Source organism: Temnothorax nylanderi, unplaced genomic scaffold, assembly GCF_030848795.1.
Source record: "Temnothorax nylanderi isolate EJ_2023f unplaced genomic scaffold, tnyl_v1.0 TNYL_tig0309_pilon, whole genome shotgun sequence".
Taxonomy (NCBI): domain Eukaryota; kingdom Metazoa; phylum Arthropoda; class Insecta; order Hymenoptera; family Formicidae; genus Temnothorax; species Temnothorax nylanderi.
Window position 1 is genome coordinate 45710 of NW_027249371.1, and position 18215 is coordinate 63924.

An 18215-nucleotide genomic window follows, 5' to 3' on the forward strand; every position below is an offset into this window, starting at 1 on the left:
AGCGATATAAAACATAATCCATTATACTTTACCTACCTCATTGAGAATTCGTGGTCAAGTGTCAGATGATCAATGAACCAACATAATGATGTAAAATAATATAACCATTCATTAAAACACACACGTAAACAGTTTATTTTAATTTATTTTTTTCGTTTCTGAACATGAGATCGTCAAACGTATCATTATCAGAATCATCATCGTTCAAACAGGTTTACTTATTAGCATTTGAAAATGTAATTTCACGCACGCGCGCGTGCGCGCGTGTCCCTATTGTCCTATTTACATAACATTAGAAACATTTAAATATCCATTTTTGTCACACTCTTATACATTGCATAAAAAATAATAATTAACCAACAGTCATGTATTGCTAGAATAAATGGACAATGGATGCTCTCTCTCTCTCTCTCTCTCTCTCTCTCTCTCTCTCTCTCTCTCTCTCTCTCTCTCTCTCTCTCTCTCTCTCTCTCTCTCTCTCTCTCTCTCTCTCTCTCTCTCTCTCTCTCTCTCTCTCTCACACACACACACACACACACACACACACACGCACATACACGCACGCACGCACGCACGCACACACATACATACGGTTGTTGCACCGACATACAGGTCAGCATGACGGGTTGTCCATTCGTATTCGTGCAGGCGCGCATGGTCGTTCACAGCTGCGTAGGCTTCGGCACATTATAATCATTCACATATGTATAATGCGTCAAAGTGAATGCAGCTGTGAATGACCTTGTGCGCTTGCACGAATGAGCAACCCGTCATACCGACCTCTATGTCGCTGCAACACCCGGTACATACTCTGAAAATTCGTTTAGCTAAACATCAAAATCTAAAAGAAAGGAAATTATCTCTCGCACAAAATATTTGGCTGCATCGAGACCAAATTGCGCCGTCTTCACAAGATTGCCTACTACTACATGCATGGATTTACTCGTCCCTTTTCCTTCGCCGAAGAGAGAAGAATAAGAAAAGGAAAAAGAGACGGACATACATCCGCGATCAATTCGCCAAGTATTACTTAATCACTTACATCTCTATTAATTAATTCATTTCTCGACTTAACTACTACGTGTCCAGGTGGAGGTGAAGAGGAGTATACGGGACGGAGAGGGAAATAAAGAATGGAATGGAAGTAGAATGGAAACTCGATTCAATTCCAATACGCGTGATTAATCTCTGCCACGTCGAGCATGCGACTTGACACAGATGACGAAGAAACACTTTGTAAGAAATTATTTATCAATCGATAGAAAAAGACCTGTTGTCTACTTTTTTGATAACTGTAAATCATAATAGGATAAACCGAGGAAAATACAAAATAGTTTCAAAAGAAGGTAAACTTTTGTTATCGCAGCTTTCGACGAATGCTAATTACAAAGTTGTCAATCTTTCATCGACGCGTCGCGTCGCTCGGCGTGACAGACAAGCGGCAAAAATTAATCTTTTCACTTTGAACACGATGCATATAGTTCCTTTTTCTTTTTCTCTTACAACTAGAAGGATAACGTCACGAAAAAACCTAACCATTGAGAGAAACTCGATTCAAGTCAATATGAAGTATTCAAGTACTTGCAATCGTTGACAACATTTATACATATGTATATATGTATTATGTATATGTCATTCGTGAGAGAGACTAAAAAGGAAAAGAAACAATCGTGCGGAACAAAATTGCCACTTTGCTCGTAAATGCGTACGTGAATTTTGGTTTGACCCCTTTGTAAGCTCATTTTCTCGCTACGCATGCAAATGAATTAATGGCACTGTTTATTAACTTTCGATGCCAAGAGGAATACGATTATCGTTCTTCGATTAGATGGACAATCAGTCAGTCGCCAACATAACTATATAGAAACTAGATAGTTTCGATCATTAGATCATCAGGTCACGCTACACATATGTCTGATTCCGAATAGAGGAAACAAATCATCTTTTGATCACTATTTTTCCGCTTTTTTTCCGAGGAGGCTATAATCTTTAAATTATATATATTAATATGTATATAACATCTAAAAGTATTTTTCTATCATAAATTATAAATTGATTACTCGCAATTAACGATCGAATGTAAAATACAAAATGGAATTCAAAGCAACGGTAACTTTTTACAATGCTCTTTGTAGAGCACAGATCTAGCTAATGGGAAATTATTATCTCCTATCTCTCCACTAATCTATTAAGAATAAAAAAAACTTGACAAATTAAATTGAAATTAAAGAATTCAGATTAATTTTTACAAAAGTGGTCGAAAATCGATTAGAACACGCGTTTACGCCCTTCCTGTTCTTCGACTATGGCCGGTATTCATAGTCATATTTAAGATCTGACTATGAATACTACTCTATGATATTAGATTGACTTTGCCTGAAGTGTTACTATATTTATAGCAATATAATAGACAAATTGTTGAAGGCAAAAACAAATTGTCTCCTTTTACATTCGTGTCATCCGTACATATGTATTAACGAGATAGCTCCGATCCGAGGACGAATATAGAGCAGATACTATTAAAAAGTTAACGCTTTTAATTTCCATTTTATCACGAATCTTCGAGTTGGCCCATTGAGAAATAAGGTTGCTTTTACCTTTTCGCAATTACCCTGATATATATATATATAGATATATACATATATATCGTATATTTACTTAATAATCCTTTTATATTACGTATGCCATTTCCTTTTCGTTCTTCTCCTACAAAATTGAACTTGTCGCGAGAAAAGGAGTCAAACCGAGCTGGTCGCGTTGTCAGGCTGATTTTCAAAGCGCGGATGCAACACAACTCTCCACAGACACTCGATTATCTTTGGTACATTTTTTGTCGGTCTTTTTTTTTTTTTTTTTTTTTTTTTTTAAGGAGGTAGATAATATAGAATTGTCTTTCTCTCTATCGTATGAGAGCTCGACTTATGGAACACGCACAATTAATATGTGCATCTCGTCTCGGCTTCCTGAAATTCCCGACCGAGGGCAGAATAATGACAAAGAATCGCTCCCTTTGAAATTAGCACGTTCGTGCGAATGATGGCTCGCCAAGCCAGATCTAAAAATAAATAAAATGCAAAAAGATTGTGGCGAGTAGAAAAATCGCCGGCAATTAGGAGCATTTTACAAGATAGTACGGTAGTTGGAAAAATTCGTGTGCGCGTGCGCCGTTTAATTCGTATGCAGTAATAACATATTATTTAAGTAATAGTTTCGATCGCGTGCATTTAGTATGAAATCCGACGAACTTTCGGATAATTATGCAGCGTTAATCGCACCGTAAATTATAACGCGTACAATATTGGCGACGGGACCGTTCGCGAAACCTATATACTTATCGGTCATTGTAGACTCGTTTATGTAAATGCTATCGTACAAGTTTGAAAAACAATCGATCAGTAAATGATCGTACCGGTTCAACTCCGGCTCAACATTGAATAAACTTCGTAACTTCGGTACAAGATCAACGTGCCCACGGAAATATATATGTGTCTATAAATCTATGCTTATCATCTATATGATATGAAGCTTCGAAAGCTTGCTCGAACACCGCGAGATCTCGCCTCATCGATCGTCGCTGTATATACAATAATTGATAAAATAATGTGTGTGTGTGTGTGTGTGTGTGTGTGTGTGTGTGTGTGTGTGTGTGTGTGTGTGTGTGTGTGTGTGTGTGTGTGTGTGTGTGTGTGTGTGTGTTCTACACCTTTTATACTTTCTTTCAGAAAGAGAGTGAGATACAAGCGACACCCGAACGTTTCATCGATATTTCGTGGCGGTGCGATTATCTCTCTCGTCAGAGAAAACTAGTGACAAATTTGTAGATATTAGTAGAAACATTAGCGAGCCACCATCCTCGGGGTGCCTCTAGATCTACCTCTAACAAAGTATCAACGCGCATGCGTGCATGCGTACGATAAACTCTTAAACTCGTAAAATAAGAATGTAGCTTTTTTCCGAAAGCTCTTAATTTTATATTTGGAAAAAACTTATTACAGTGAAGAGCGTTACACGCATTACTCTCCATTTCCTTCTCTTATATTACGATAACGAGTACGACTACCGTCAAAAGAAAATTACGACCAAAAAAAAGAAATAAACTACGATATATAGCGGTATATAACAATGCCGTTTTCGTGCAAAGTATCATGCGAAAGTAATGTAAATCCGATGCAATTATGCGAAAATGGTCCGATTGGCGTGTGTCATACAGATAAACAAATGTGTAACGCTGAAGACGAAAGTCATCTCGAAATCCGATTTTTCGAAGACGCGAGCGATGTGCTTTCGGAAGTTTTATCGCGCGCCTACTACGATCTACCGAGAAACGCGCGTAGAATAGCGATTCCGACACCATTCGAGAGTTAATCCCTTTAGAAATTGTCTCGTAGGAAAAAAAATGCGACGAAAACAACGATGGCGCGCGTCTCATTCGGAATCAAATCGCTCTTTGATTCGTATCGGAGGAACTCGGATTCATCTTTCCGTACGAAAAAGAGGGAAATCCAAAGATCCTAAGGCGTGGATGCGCTATACGAGGTGCGCTATTATTACAATTATTATTATTGGTGCTGAGTCTCGTCGTTTTCCTCCTGCGATACGGTGCTCGACCTGTTGGAACGCACGTCGAGATCCATTGCGAAGGGTTTCGTCGAGTTGCCGAGAAGCACCTGCGTGCTCTGGCCGTCGTCGATGCTCAACGAACACTCCAGCGAGCTGTCACTGAAAGTACAGAAACAGATTTCTACTCGTCACTAGCGCCTTCGCGGATCGTCTCGGGCTGGACACGTGGTTAGCTCGCTTTGACAATCGGTAGCCGATTGGTTTACCTGACGATACTGGCACGGTCGACCGAGCTACCGCCAGTGGTCGGCGCCGTACAATTTTCGCCGTTGCACGGTCGCTCGCCATTGCTGCTGCAAGAGGAGGTTCTGGTACTGGTGCTGGTGGCAGTAGCGGCGACAGCCGCTGCCACCGCCGCTGCCTCCCGCATAGACGCCCGCCTAGACTCCTCATGGCACTCGCACTTGCACTCTTCCGGTTGCACGTAGCTATAACCACCGCTGATAGTCTTTGCAATCTCGTCCTCTGGCCGCGGTATCGTCTGTATCCGTTTCGGTGCCTTTCGCTTCTCCGGTATTTCTTCAAAGTTGATCCAGTTGCTCGGCCGCGCTGCTGTTGCTGCTGTTACTGCTGCTCCAGCTGCTGCTGCTGTTGCTGCTGCTGCTGATGATGATGATGACGATGATGATGATGCTCTCGGTGGCAGTGGAGGTGGACTAGGTGATTTTCCTTGGTTGGTAGCGCCTTTGCGGCCGCCATCCGGCGGCACCTTGCCCGCAAATTCAGTGAACGTATTCGCTGTACTGGCGTATTGCCGACGTGGGCTCTTCAGCTTGAAACTATCCTCTCGCGGCAGAGATATCTTCATCCGTTCCACGCGCCGCTCGTCCAGCGATGTCTGCATCACAAACTCGTCGAGTAAAGTTGGATTTATCGGCGTCGTTGAGCGTGGTCTCTCGATTGGGATCGTCCTGATAAGAATCAACATGATATGAATCACGCATCATTAATATGAATTAAAAATTAAAAATTGTTAAGGACTTTCTATAGATAAGGACTGTCTTCTACGTACGTACAATTTAATATTAATATTTAATTATAAAATAATTAAGACTCGATCAAATAATTTATTTTATATCGTAATCTTACAATCAATATCACATATGTATATGTATCGTTCGTGATATGTCGAGATTTATAATTTTTCATTTGAAAGAATTACCTTACTTCCTGAAGTCGTTGTTTAACCGGTAAAATAGGTATAGCGACGCTCTTCTCCAATGGCAGAGTCGTCGGTACATATGGAAGATCCTCCTCGAAGCTCTCCTCGTAAAAGAGACCCTTTCGCTCGTCCGGCAGTTCCTCAGCCAGCTTCTCGACCTTATTACGAATAAACTCGATCTCCGAATCTTTCTCGGATTCAGAGCTATTATGATCCAAATCGGATATCACACTGGGTGTTTTTACCAGACCTTCCTGTTCTAGCGACTTACCGATCTTGTCATCAAGGAGATCGAGTCTTTTAGTTTCTTGTACGGTTCGAGAAAGCTCTCCCGAGCTTATCTTTTTCTGCTGCATCCCTACATCGTCGTTTATCTTCTCGGGTGATTCTGGCTGCTGCTGCTGCTGCTGCTGCTGATTCTCTTTGCTTTTTCTCTTTGGCTTTATTATGTCCAGCTTTTTGCCAGTAGATTCTCTTGACGAACCACTGGACGACGTTCGCAAGTCTATCGATTTAACTTCCGATTTAATCTCCAGTTTAATATCTGGTTTAAGCGTAATCGATGACTTGGGTGGTGGCAGCGCCTCGACTATTTTGTTAGCCTGCGCGCTAATCTTCGAGTCTCTCAACTTTAAACTTTTCAGTATGTGCGAGTCTTTCAACTCGCTCTGCGGTGGCCGGTTATCTCTGCGCGAGCTTTTGGATACGGTCTGCGTCGCCGTAATCGTTTCGATCTGCGCTTCGGTCCTAATTTTGGCGATCGACGATGACGGCGGTGTCGGATGGTGCTCAATCGACACCTCTGTGATTATGCTGCCCATAAGCGGCCCTTCGGACTCGTACTCGTCCAGTAATTTGGTCGGCGTTTCCAACGGTATCGAGACGCTCTCCGACGGCAAGGCCTCCTCGTAGTTCCTGTCATCGGCATGCAGACTAATGAAGATTGAATCATCCTGACGATTCCTTTCTTTCTCCGTGTTGAACGTAAACTCCACGTGACCGATACTCTCGAGAGACGGATGTTCGTCCCCACTGGCTACTTCGAGGTCACACGAGGCCGCAATTGCTTCATCGTAGCTCTTCTTCCTCTCGCGTTTCTTAAACAAGCTCAGCGTAGACGAAAATACCCCCTTATTCTTCGAGTCCTTCTTCATGATTGAACCTTTGTCTATGGAGACTCTCTCGCGTGATTTTGAACGGCTCCTCAGACTCTCCGTAGTGTCTTTCAATTTCGATGTCAGACTTCGTCGTGGCTTTATGCTAGGTGACGGTGATTCCGGGCTCAATACGCTGCCGTCGGTTCTAGCCTATTTAAACACAAATATAATATGATTCAGTGACTTGATAATAAAAGATTAAATATTAGATTGGATAGATGGCACAGGGCACAGTCATCGTTTCTCTATGAAAGTCCATGTTAAGTAAAGACTCTAAAAGTTTTTAGAAAGGCGGTAAAATGTTCTCTAAATGAAAATACGCACTAAAGATGATTATGAATGGTAATTATTTCAATTAATAAGAATTATTTCAAAATTATCTAATATATCTTGCATTTTATTTTTAAAGCAAATACATACAACATAATACATAATGTTTTTCTTTTCCTTCTTTGAATACTAATATAATAAATCGCGAAATATTTTTCAAGATATTATTTATGTACCTTAAACAGCGAGGCAAAGCTACTTTTTCTGGATACGGACGACGGACTGGGCGTTCGCGAGCCTTCAAGATCGCGGACTTTTTGATGTCTCGGTAATTTCGGACTTCCGGTGAGGCTACTCGTCGTAGGTGTCGTCTGCGCAATCTCCTTAAAGTTTTGAGTCTTCTTTCTTTTGTCGTTGAAATCGAGTGTCACGGGTTTTTGAACTTCCTGGATTTGAATATTTGTTGATTGGTATTGCTGCTGCTGATGTTGATGTTGATGTTGATGTTGATGTTGCTGTTGCTGCTTGTGTTGTTGGTGCTGTTGTCGCGGTGCCGATCCTTGTTGTTCGCTCGATTTTTTGATGATCGGTACCTGCCCCCGCACACATATACACACACAATACGAGAGAAGAGCCAATATATTTATCCATTAGTCTCACATTCAAAAGTAAATATTTATTTAAATATTTTTATATATACAGGGTGTCTGGTATAATGACCGGACCACTTCTCGAGGGCAGGTTGAGCGGGTTAAAACTGAATCAAAAAGTCCTTTACCGTTTTGTACCGTCTCTCACAATAATTAATGAGCGATTAATTAATAAAGATGCGCGAATCAGGGTGCGTTCGCGCAATTCGACGAGGGGCAGCTTAGCGTTAATACGCGTTGCTACTACGCGCGCGGCGAGGCATTGAGATTTAGAAGGAGCGCTGTGTAAATAACAACGGCTATACATAAGCGACATTCGTGCAGAGGCGTTGTCGCTTTATAAAGCGTTCCTCCTAATGCTTTGCCGCGCGTATATAGATATAGAAAAGTAAAAAGAATTTTGTAACACTTTTGCGCTATTATCACGCTCATATCGTGTCTCATTCTAACGCTGTTGATAAAATTTTCGATAAAATCCAGTTGAATAAAATCCTAATAGAATAACATAATTTTATATTTAAAAAATGGCGATTGTGGCGCAGAGAGTTGTGCGCGCTGCTCTAATGAGCCGAAGATCACAAAGTTCAGGTCCGATCAAAATCGTCGTGATTTCGTTCGATTGCCACCTCTTAGAAGGAAAAGGTAACACACCGAGAATATTTTGCCATAAACGTGTGTGTAGTACCCCTTTGTAACAGCCGTTCGGAATCGGCGTTAAATTGTAGGTCCCATACTATCTGATCCAGATATGCGTGGGTCAGTATTGTCAGTAAGAGTCACGCGACGCGGACGCTCGTAATCGAGCAATATGTGACTATTGCGTATAAAAAAATTCCAATTTACGAGACTCGCAGACACCGCCTCGATATTTCTCGATAGAAAATATCAAGCTCACTCTTGGAGAATAAAAGACAGGATCTTAAAAAGACCAAAGAGAGACCAACCTCTACGTTAACTTTTTCCAGAAATCTTTTGGTGATTTCCACTTCCCGTTTGAAGATTTCCTTCCGCTCCTCACGACCGCGTCTTCTAGGCTTGTCCAACGGATCCGGCTTCAGATTGCCACCTACCATAGGCACTTTAATACTCTCGGGAATCAATGCCTTCGTGGTATCGGCCTCCCGCTTCAAGAGTATCTTCTCGAGATCATCGGTCTCCGGTTTCGATGGCTCTATTAGATTGTCAGCCAGCGTCGGCTTGCTTCCGCAGAACGACGTCTCCAGTAGACACTTGTGAGGACTGGGGGATCTAAAGGAAACCGCAATGCACACATCTTTCGTCAACAAATAGTACATTTTACGCATTTTCCGTGTTGTATTGTATATGCTGTATGACTTTCGTTAGCGAAGCCTAATGATGGTCACTTTTCATGGTTTCAAAGTAAATAATCAGGGAATTAAACTTTGTGTAAGTAATAAATGAGTAACTGGAGACTTGGATTGCCTAGGCAAATAAAGAAGTCGATAAAATAGATCATAGAACGGGCGGCAACCTCAAACTAGATTTCCAAAAAAAAATATGGTGACTCTTCAAGAAGGAAATACATATTACCGCCAGCATCCAGCAAGCATGCCGGATAACGTGTGTATTCACATCTTTAATATTTTGCATTTCTTACCTGGAGGAAGTCACTGACATGACCGAGAGCTTCCCGGAGACGCCGGAGCCTTGACTGCCAACCGACGACAGTCTAGACGTTCTACCGCTAATGTTGAGCAAGCATATCTCCGAGCAGTTACTGTCCTTGCGTTCGCGATCTTGACCCAGCTGCTTGCCGCTGTAATCCGATTGGGATCCGTCGGCCTCCTTCCGCTTTCGCCTTTTGGACTCCCGTTTGAGATCTTGCTCATGGACGGGATCCTGTAAATCCAGTTCCTCCGTAGAGGACCTGAGGTCTTGGGCGTCTTCCTTGTAGCCCAGGGTCAGCTTGCAACCGGACGGAGGATCCGCACCTAAAAATTCACAAAATCTCCATTTTTACACCGTTTCGTTCTTGAACGAGCGACGCGTGCCCGTCGAGATAACTTTCCAAGTCTATAATGTAGATTAAATCAGACGTTTAAAAAAAGGTTTACGAAAGGTTTCTCCCTTCTCCTATATATATTTGGCTTCTCCGAATGTCCGCGCACAATCATCTCTAACATTTGAATAATTTGATTGAAATCTACGTCGCGTCCAGGTCACGGTTTCTCACAAAATGTGTAAATGTAGCTGTATAATCGTTCAACTAATCGAATCTTCCATCCCCGACGTATGTATGACGTACATGGTGCGCTGCCAACGCTCGCGATACTCTTAAAACGTCGGGTCAATCAAGTTCAATTAAAAACTATATCTTTATTGAAATTAGCATTAGAAATGTGTAATATCAATACCATATGATATTATTCCATAGTTTTGATCTATCCCCACGTGTAGAGAAAATGAAGTTTAATAGGATTAACAGCACCCCACCATAAAATGCGTCAAAAGAAATCTATCCCCTTAGTATAGTATATGAAGAGACTGAATTTCACTACTCGATACATTTTAATTGTATGTCGTGAACACATAGAAAAGACTTTGTTTCTTGTATTTTTAATTTGCAGCAATAGTTTGATAACAGCAACATTTAGTGAGATATAAAGGGGAGAATTAACGAGCGACATTGATCAGGATTCGAACGTAATAACGAAAGTATTATACAATACGATATACGTAGAAGAGAATAGATAAGAAAATCGTGCCGGCAATGATCAAAGAAGGAATTTGATGGGACTTTAATGCGTTTTAATTTGTGCGGTGTGTATATATCGTGCGAGAACTCATATAAATAATCGAGATCGCGGTACCATCGAACGCGGCCATTTAGACTCCTGTAAGTTGAATCGATCAAGATGACTTGACCTAAGGGATTCTTTTTCCAGAAACTATTCGAAATATGTGCAACCTGTGCACGCAAAGCTCGCTTCTTCGCCCCGATAGGCTCTCGATTTAAAATGGCAATGGATGGATTTTCGTCTTACAATTAGATACGGGCCATACCGGCCATATACGGGCATATACGGGTACTAGATTACCGCGTTGCTGCGTTACTATCGTTATTGCATTATCCCATGTTAAATATCGCGATCAAAGAAAAAAATGATTGAATAACAAAAATATTAAACAGATTCAAATAACAAATATTTATAATGCTCCTTTATTCAGACTGGCTCACTAATTATACATATTTAGATGTATAGACATCGGTCAAATTCATTTCACTCAAAGTTACGTGAATATCGCGTTAGCAAAGTTTTATGTGCTGATATAATCGTGTCCGCTGAGCAAAGTGTGAAAAAATTGAAACGGAAATAAAACAGGATAATTTACAAGAAAGCAATCACCTGCGAGAAGCTCCCGGTCAGGCGACGAATCCCTGGAATTACTGTCCTCATGGTGCGAAGAACTGCTCGCTCTACTGATATCAATTCGCGGCGTGCTAGGCGTCTTGAGCGAACTACCAGGCGTTGCTGGCGTGGTGACCTCGACGATACCCGGCATTCGCCCTACCGCTACCGCCGTCGTCGCCGTCGCCGTCGCCGTCGCCGTCGCCGTCGCCGCTGCCGCTGCCGCTGCCGCTGCCGCCGATTCTCCCTGCATTCAAATTCGTTTCCTGGTTTGTCGTGGATCGTAGCACAGTCACACGGGGTTGATTGGTTGGTTGGTGGGCTCAGGTCGTGGGCTGGCTTCTCGAAGTGATTCACAGAACTCACGGACGATCGAGAAGATTAATCTCGAGATCGCACACGTATAATAACATCGGGATTCAAGTCAAAAGAGGATCTCAGAAAGAGAAAGAGAGAGAGAGAGAGAGAGAGAGAGAGAGAGAGAGAGAGAGAGAGAGAGAGCCGATTTTGAGATAAACGATGAAGAGGAAATAGGACTCACGTTTTCCACTTCCTCGGATAAGTCTTCGAAAGATGCTATCGGCGCTGGTCCAAGCTTCTTTTGATGGACATTCGGCAATCCTGACGCCATTTTTGAGCGCTCAGACCACGGTAATACTGAAAAAAAAAAGAAAAGAAAAGAAATCAAACTCATACGATACTTGAAATTTTTGCCGACAATTTAATGGCTTTTACGCGAAACTTTTAACTTTGCGAAAGCGAAATCTTACTCCACGCAATCTTGAGAGCGCGTGAAAGAAGTGTCGTGTGTGTATAATCGCCAGCTCGGTTATTACGCTCTCATTCTTGCCGTTGTTATACGACAGTTCTCGAGTATTATGTAATAACACCAACAGGTGTATATCGTGTGACGCTCTTCGCCGCGATTTTTCGCTTGATAAAGCTCGAGAAACTGTTTTGAAACGGTGCTTATATTAAATAATAAAGGCATTTGAACCGAATATAAGTAACATTTACTTCGCCAGTCAATAATTAACCTAATTAAGAAAGGCATTTGTGTTTACCGTGATTTTTATTAAATGAAATTTGCGACACGTGTTATATACGATATTTATTTCTTCTTGCTTTGCCATTAATAAATATATCTAATATTAATAATCGTGTATTATTACTATTACATATTCGCTATGTAATATTTAAAAATTATTTATTAAGTAGTTAAAGAGAAACGATATAACATCGTTCTGCACTTACTCTATAAACTAATTGAAACAGGAGATTCATTTTCACGAGATCTCTTCCAATTCTTCAACGGGCTGGTTGCGTTTTAACGTTAAATATTGGCCAAAAATGAGCAAATCCATATTCAGCGTATAAATAATAAAAATTATGTCGCTGGTCGCTGTTAGAAAAATCATTTATGCGCGTGCAAGCTGCGTTCGCGAATAATTAGTTGGTAGCGCTAATTAGAATGTTTAAGCGATGAATGATTTTACGTATATAAAACATGTAGGTATACTATTCCCGATATCGCGCTCTCTAACATATATATAAGATGGACAAGAAAAATAATTCATTCGCCGCTCGGTGATTGTTTAAAATTCGGCTCAAACCTCAAACGTTGTCTAACGAATCGTTGTGCGAAATCGCACGAGAGGCAAGACCGGAAGCATAAAAAGTGCGATTGTAAAATAAACCGAAATATGAATTAAAGATTAGCCGCGAGTTTAACCGCGCGGCGATCGCATTTTACACAATTTACATCGCGCCGGTATTTTTGCCTTCCGCGGTGTATAATTTACGTATTCTTTACGATACAAAAATACGTAACGAAAATCTATATATAGGGAAACGCGTATCCCAATATAATAATGATAGGCTTATCGAGCTACAACGAAGAGAAAAAACAGTTGAAAAACAATTCAGACATTCTTCGATTGATTTCGTAATTGATAATAATGAAGAATTTCCTCTTGCGAACACGCGAATTGATATCCGAGATCCTCGTACCTCGTACCTTAGCCAATTGTAACACGAGAGACTGAGATTTTCATCCAGGTTAAATAAAACACATTTTTCTCTGCCAATTAATGCACGTAAAAAGCGATTCGTTTATCTTAAAATTTCAGTCGGGTGAGATGCGAGAAAATATCAAGAATGATTCGAGAGAATTAAACAAGCTTGCTTGAAAAATTGTTTTTGTTTTGCAAAATTTTCGCATCTTTATTTCGCACTTTGATTTGTAATTTCTGTAAAATTTATCACAGAGATAAACGGTGCGCAAATTCTGCAAAGCGTAAAGTAATCCTTTTGATCGGAACCGATCAGCCGGCCGAAAAACTCTCGGCTGCAAACACACACACACACACACACACACACACACACACACACACACACACACACACACAGCCTGTCGTCAGAAAGATCGATCGTTACGGCGAGCTTGCCGGATATAAGTAAGTATGTTGTCGTAATGTGCGTATTGTGATGCGGAACGTGTATACGTGCATGACCGCTGGGCGCTGACGGGCTGACTGGCTGACTGACTGACTATAGTTATATCCCTAACGAGTCAAACCGAGCGCGAAATTGCACCGGCCCGCGGCCGGCCGCGGCCGAGTGGACAACAAGATTCCATGCGTCGCCGTATCTATTGATACGCGTACAAGTGATAGCAGTTATCATATCTCGTTTCATCATTTGCCCGCACGTTCCAAGCCCCCATTCAGGACGTGTCCATTCCGGGGGTTACCGGTTAAGGGAAGGCCCCGGGGGGAGGGACATGATCGGTAGCGATCGAGCCACCATGGAGAATCGGACGATTATACAAATTGTTCGATTATGTAATTAATAATAGATAATAGATATACATGTGATAGATCGTTCGCGAAAGACATTGTTATAATATAAGTCATATATCTCGCGGTATCTTTTGCGGCATCGTTGTTTAATATTAAAAGGTTGAGATTAACAATAAGCCTAAACGTAAGCAACACATTGTTTCCCTATAACCGTTAACGAGACTTTTCTTCGACGATCTTTTTTAAGATTCTAGCTCGATAACGAAGCGTTGCAGCTCGTAAAAAGAAACATAAATGTATATAAATATGTATATCTTTCTACGTATAATAATAAATAAATAATTTGGTTTACCGTAGTGTTAGTCGGATTTTCACACAGTTGAAATCGATCGTCAGCATAAAATTTACGATAGAATGAGTTGTGGTTGAATGGGAATACCCTATTGGGAATGCGACGCCGCGCCGCGCGCCGCGATGAATTCAATTCGTATATATGTACCTACTATATGTATATTATAGATACGTTCACGGATCGAATGGCATCTTATAATATGTGATTGTAACGTAGCTCTTGTACCTGATGCATCTGGTACAAGTACAGGCGCGTACGTTGTGCAGTCGCTAACAAGGCTCTTCTCTATTTATAGCACATCGCACCTTCGCGAAGCGCAAACGCGCGAGTCTACGCATCAAGATTTTCCTTGCAATTAGTTAGGACCTGTTAGGACATTCCCGAGAAAGATGTATCTTTGCACACGAGTCACGAGTCACAAAGTGACTTGCAGACTATTACGCATCCGAAATGTATTTACTGCAATAATTACCACTTTTCAAGATATTTATGTAGTATGTAGATTGTTACGAAGACTTACGGCCGAGCTTCTCATCGAGCTTCATCTCTCGTTTATAATTTTTATTTCGCAGAGATTGCAGAGATTGCAGAGATTGCAGAGATTGCAGAGAAAATAAAATACCGATGAAATTTAGTTAGAAATTAAAGAATAATAATCGTGAATGATAGCCCGAAAAGAGCATTCTGTCGTTCTCGATCAATCATCGATCTCTATCATACCCTATATATCAATACCTATATATCTAAAGTTAGCCGCGTCATTTGGACTTTAGCGATAGACAAGATTTATCACGGTACGTCAGTATATATCCAAATAAATGTCTAAATGTATGTACGATCATCAAGCTTCAAGATTTTTTTTCCGATTTTCCCCGTGTCGCGGTATTGTTTAACCAATTTGGTACACAAAAAATTGCACGACGATAAATGCAGAAATGAGACCTAATTTCGACAACTTCTTTTTGTTGTATATTAGATAAGTATATTGTATAAGCAGGCAAAGATAAAGAAAGAATCTCTCTTATGTAAAATGTACGTGTATCCATGGCGGTGTGGCGGTGTAAAAACGCGGCGATTGCCATGAGGTTCATCTCTCGGACTCTCGGTGGCAAAGACTGACAATTAGACAATGAGCGCAACGTACAGTCGAGTAAGGTTCAATTCGTCGGTAAATGTGACGGTGCTCCTTACGTTACGTTTTTACACGCGATCACTCCTACCTACGTCGCCGTCGCGTCGCGTCGCGTCGCGTCGCGTCGCGCTGATGATCGATTACAACACGAGGCTGTTCGATGTTAGAATACTTTGATGTTAGCGCGACGCGATATAAGTACATATATCTCTAACAATAAACGAAGAAAGAGAAATACGCGAGCAAGCGCATAAGTAATGTGAGCAGCGTGCCACGCGATAGAATCGTACCATCGCGCGTCGCGTCGCGTCTCGCACGATCTTGCGGGAATTGCTTTTTCATCGCCACCACTCGTATTCCACCCATCTCCGCCATTCACATTATGTCCAACGCGCTAAATAATTTTATTCTCCATAAAAATTGTGCTTTTTCATATATACTACTTTCACATATAGTTTTCATCATATTCATGCATATAACTATTTAATCTTTTAGAGAGAAAGATGGATGAAACGATAGTGACACATCTTCTCGCTGCTCGCTGTCATTCCTAGCTTTGCTCTTTTGCATTTGTAGTAAAAGTAAATAGGAAGTTTGGAAGAAAATGGAAGAGAAAGAGAGAGAGAGTCACACGTTGCAGGATTTTGAATAGTACGCGTAAATCTCGCGGGGCACTTGTTCTACTGTTCCACAGAAGAATAATTTCTTTACGAAAAATTGTATGTATTTCGCGAGATAAGGCACGGCCACCCTCGCGAGTGGCGACTGTGGCGAGCCTTCTGCTATTCTACTCGAAAGAGAAAACGATCGAAAAATTACTTCTACGTCTTATCGAGTCCTAATTCGAGTAAGGTCAGATAGATAAGCGCGCAAATGACGTTTGCGTTTATTTGCGACAGTGATATACAGATACAGAAGCGAGAATATACACGCGAGAAAGAGAGAATAGCTAGGTACGCGCGCGAGAGCGCGAGAGACGTGTAAAATCGTTCATCGCGTGACAGCGACAACAGCGGCGAATCGACTTGTCGAAATTTACTTTGGTTTCTCACACGATCGTTATGTCGTTATGTCACACTCACTGAAGCTCATCGGAGTTGGCGTCTCGCATTGCCACCACTGCAGAGATCACTGGTGCGATTATATATCGCGTTACGCACCCGCACCAGCACCAGCACCAGCACCAGCACCAGCACCAGCACCAGCACCAGCACCAGCACCAGCACCAGCACCCGCGCCAGACCTTCACCGTCCGTTTCCACTTCCTCTTGGCCGATTTCTCGCTACACTCGTCGCTGACGCGCGTGCCATATCGTTGAGATCGAGCCCTCGTCGAGCCTTCGTCGCCGAATCGTTCTCGCCTCCGCCTTCGAAGAGAAGCTCGCTCTCGGTTTGCGTTTCCGGAGGCGGCGAGGGCGAAAAAGCGGGACACCCCCGCGACCGCGACCGCGACCGCGACCGCGACGTCCGCGACTCGCGAGTGGCGAGTCGCGCGCGACCACCCTCCCCGACCCTGCCCGACATGCCTCGATGCCAGTGATGCCACCAACACCAACCACCCCCGACGCCCTACTTTCCTCTCCGTCCTCTCCGTCCTCTCCGTCCTCTCCTCAGCGACCTCAGCTCAGCCTCGGCCGCCTCGGCGCCCTCGGCGCCCTCGGCGAGGCGAGAGCGCACTCGCGCTCGCGCTCGCGCTTCTCCTCGGACCTCGGACCTCGGACGAGCACACGCATGTACGTAGTACGTACGTAAGCGTAACCGTACGTAACGTAGGCCACGTAGGGTACGTACCTGGCCGCGCGCGCGACTCTCGACAAAACCGGAAGCGCGCGATACGGTACTTACCCTAGTCTGATGTCCTCCATTGCCGCAGCTATCGGCCACAACACCGATCGATCCCCTTTTCCAGCTACTCCATTTCTCTATTCTCCCCTCGTGTGTGTCAGGCTCTCGCTCTCCCTCTCCCTCTCCCTCTCTCCTGCCTGGGCCCACGGCGGCCACGGCTCGCTTTTTTATAGCGTGACACCACCGCGCCTTGACGGCTTGACGGCTCACATCTTGACCCGCGATCCGTGCCAGCTGTGGCCAGCTGTGCTCCTTTAAGGAGACGCGCTCTCTGGCTGCTCTCTGACCTCTCTGTCCATGGCACGCACCACCGGCACCACGAGTCCACGACCCACGACGACGTCGACGACTCGCGTGCTCGCGTCCTACTCACAATCAGTAATCAGTCCTACTCGTAGACTGGTAAGTACTCGTGCTCGAGCGACAAGTCGCGCTGGTCGCGCGCACGCTCATCGCTCGTGCTTCGTGTTCCTTGCAGGGGTCAGGGGTGTGCTTAGACTGCTTAGCTCACAGTGACTACAGTCGTCAACCGCAAGGCGCAAGGGATGCCGGATATGATTCGGAAGAAAATGAAAATACGAATACGCACATTGCGCAATACTCTACAGTCTACACCCTAGGACCTATATCAATCTTTACACGTCGTTCGCATTTAAATTTAGATTTATTATATAAACTAGCTTAGAGTAGTAGCAAATTGGAAAAGAAGGTGAGAGATGTAATTGTCACGATAGTCCTATCTCGCGCCGCATTGTATTTGACGATAAATTCCTTGGCCGGGTCAGGAACGTCAGGATGGAGTCCTTTCGAGAAAAATAGAGTCTAATCAGAGTCTGATTGCCAACTTGACAGTTC

The 18215-nt window shown here is 42.9% G+C and overlaps 1 protein-coding gene across 5 annotated transcripts; it reads right to left on the minus strand.

Annotated features, from left to right (window-relative positions):
* Positions 1–125: 125 nt before the first annotated feature.
* On the minus strand, positions 126–17848 carry LOC139781002 (uncharacterized). 5 transcript variants are annotated; one of them, XM_071719773.1, is made up of 9 exons: positions 17361–17848; positions 11772–11887; positions 11228–11477; positions 9478–9811; positions 8804–9107; positions 7446–7802; positions 5783–7089; positions 4827–5531; positions 126–4719 (listed from the first exon to the last, which is right to left on the minus strand). In XM_071719773.1, the coding sequence occupies exons 2-9, from the start codon at positions 11859–11861 to the stop codon at positions 4560–4562; spliced, it is 3507 nt and encodes a 1168-aa protein (XP_071575874.1). In that variant the 5' UTR covers positions 11862–11887; positions 17361–17848; the 3' UTR covers positions 126–4559. The 5 variants fall into 5 exon arrangements, with proteins under 5 accessions (XP_071575874.1, XP_071575873.1, XP_071575875.1 ...); XM_071719772.1 differs by lacking the exon at positions 17361–17848 and adding an exon at positions 16598–17010; XM_071719774.1 differs by lacking the exon at positions 17361–17848 and adding an exon at positions 12485–16568.
* Between the last annotated feature and the right edge of the window lie 367 nt (positions 17849–18215).

Bases quoted from the DNA above. Each gene is read 5' to 3' on its own strand.
- LOC139781002 (XM_071719772.1), bottom strand. The intron at 9,812-11,227 runs GTGATTGCTTTC...GTGAATTTTTAG, and splicing joins TGACCGGGAGCTTCTCGCAG to GTGCGGATCCTCCGTCCGGT. The intron at 5,532-5,782 runs GTAATTCTTTCA...GATTCTTATCAG, and splicing joins CAACGACTTCAGGAAGTAAG to GACGATCCCAATCGAGAGAC.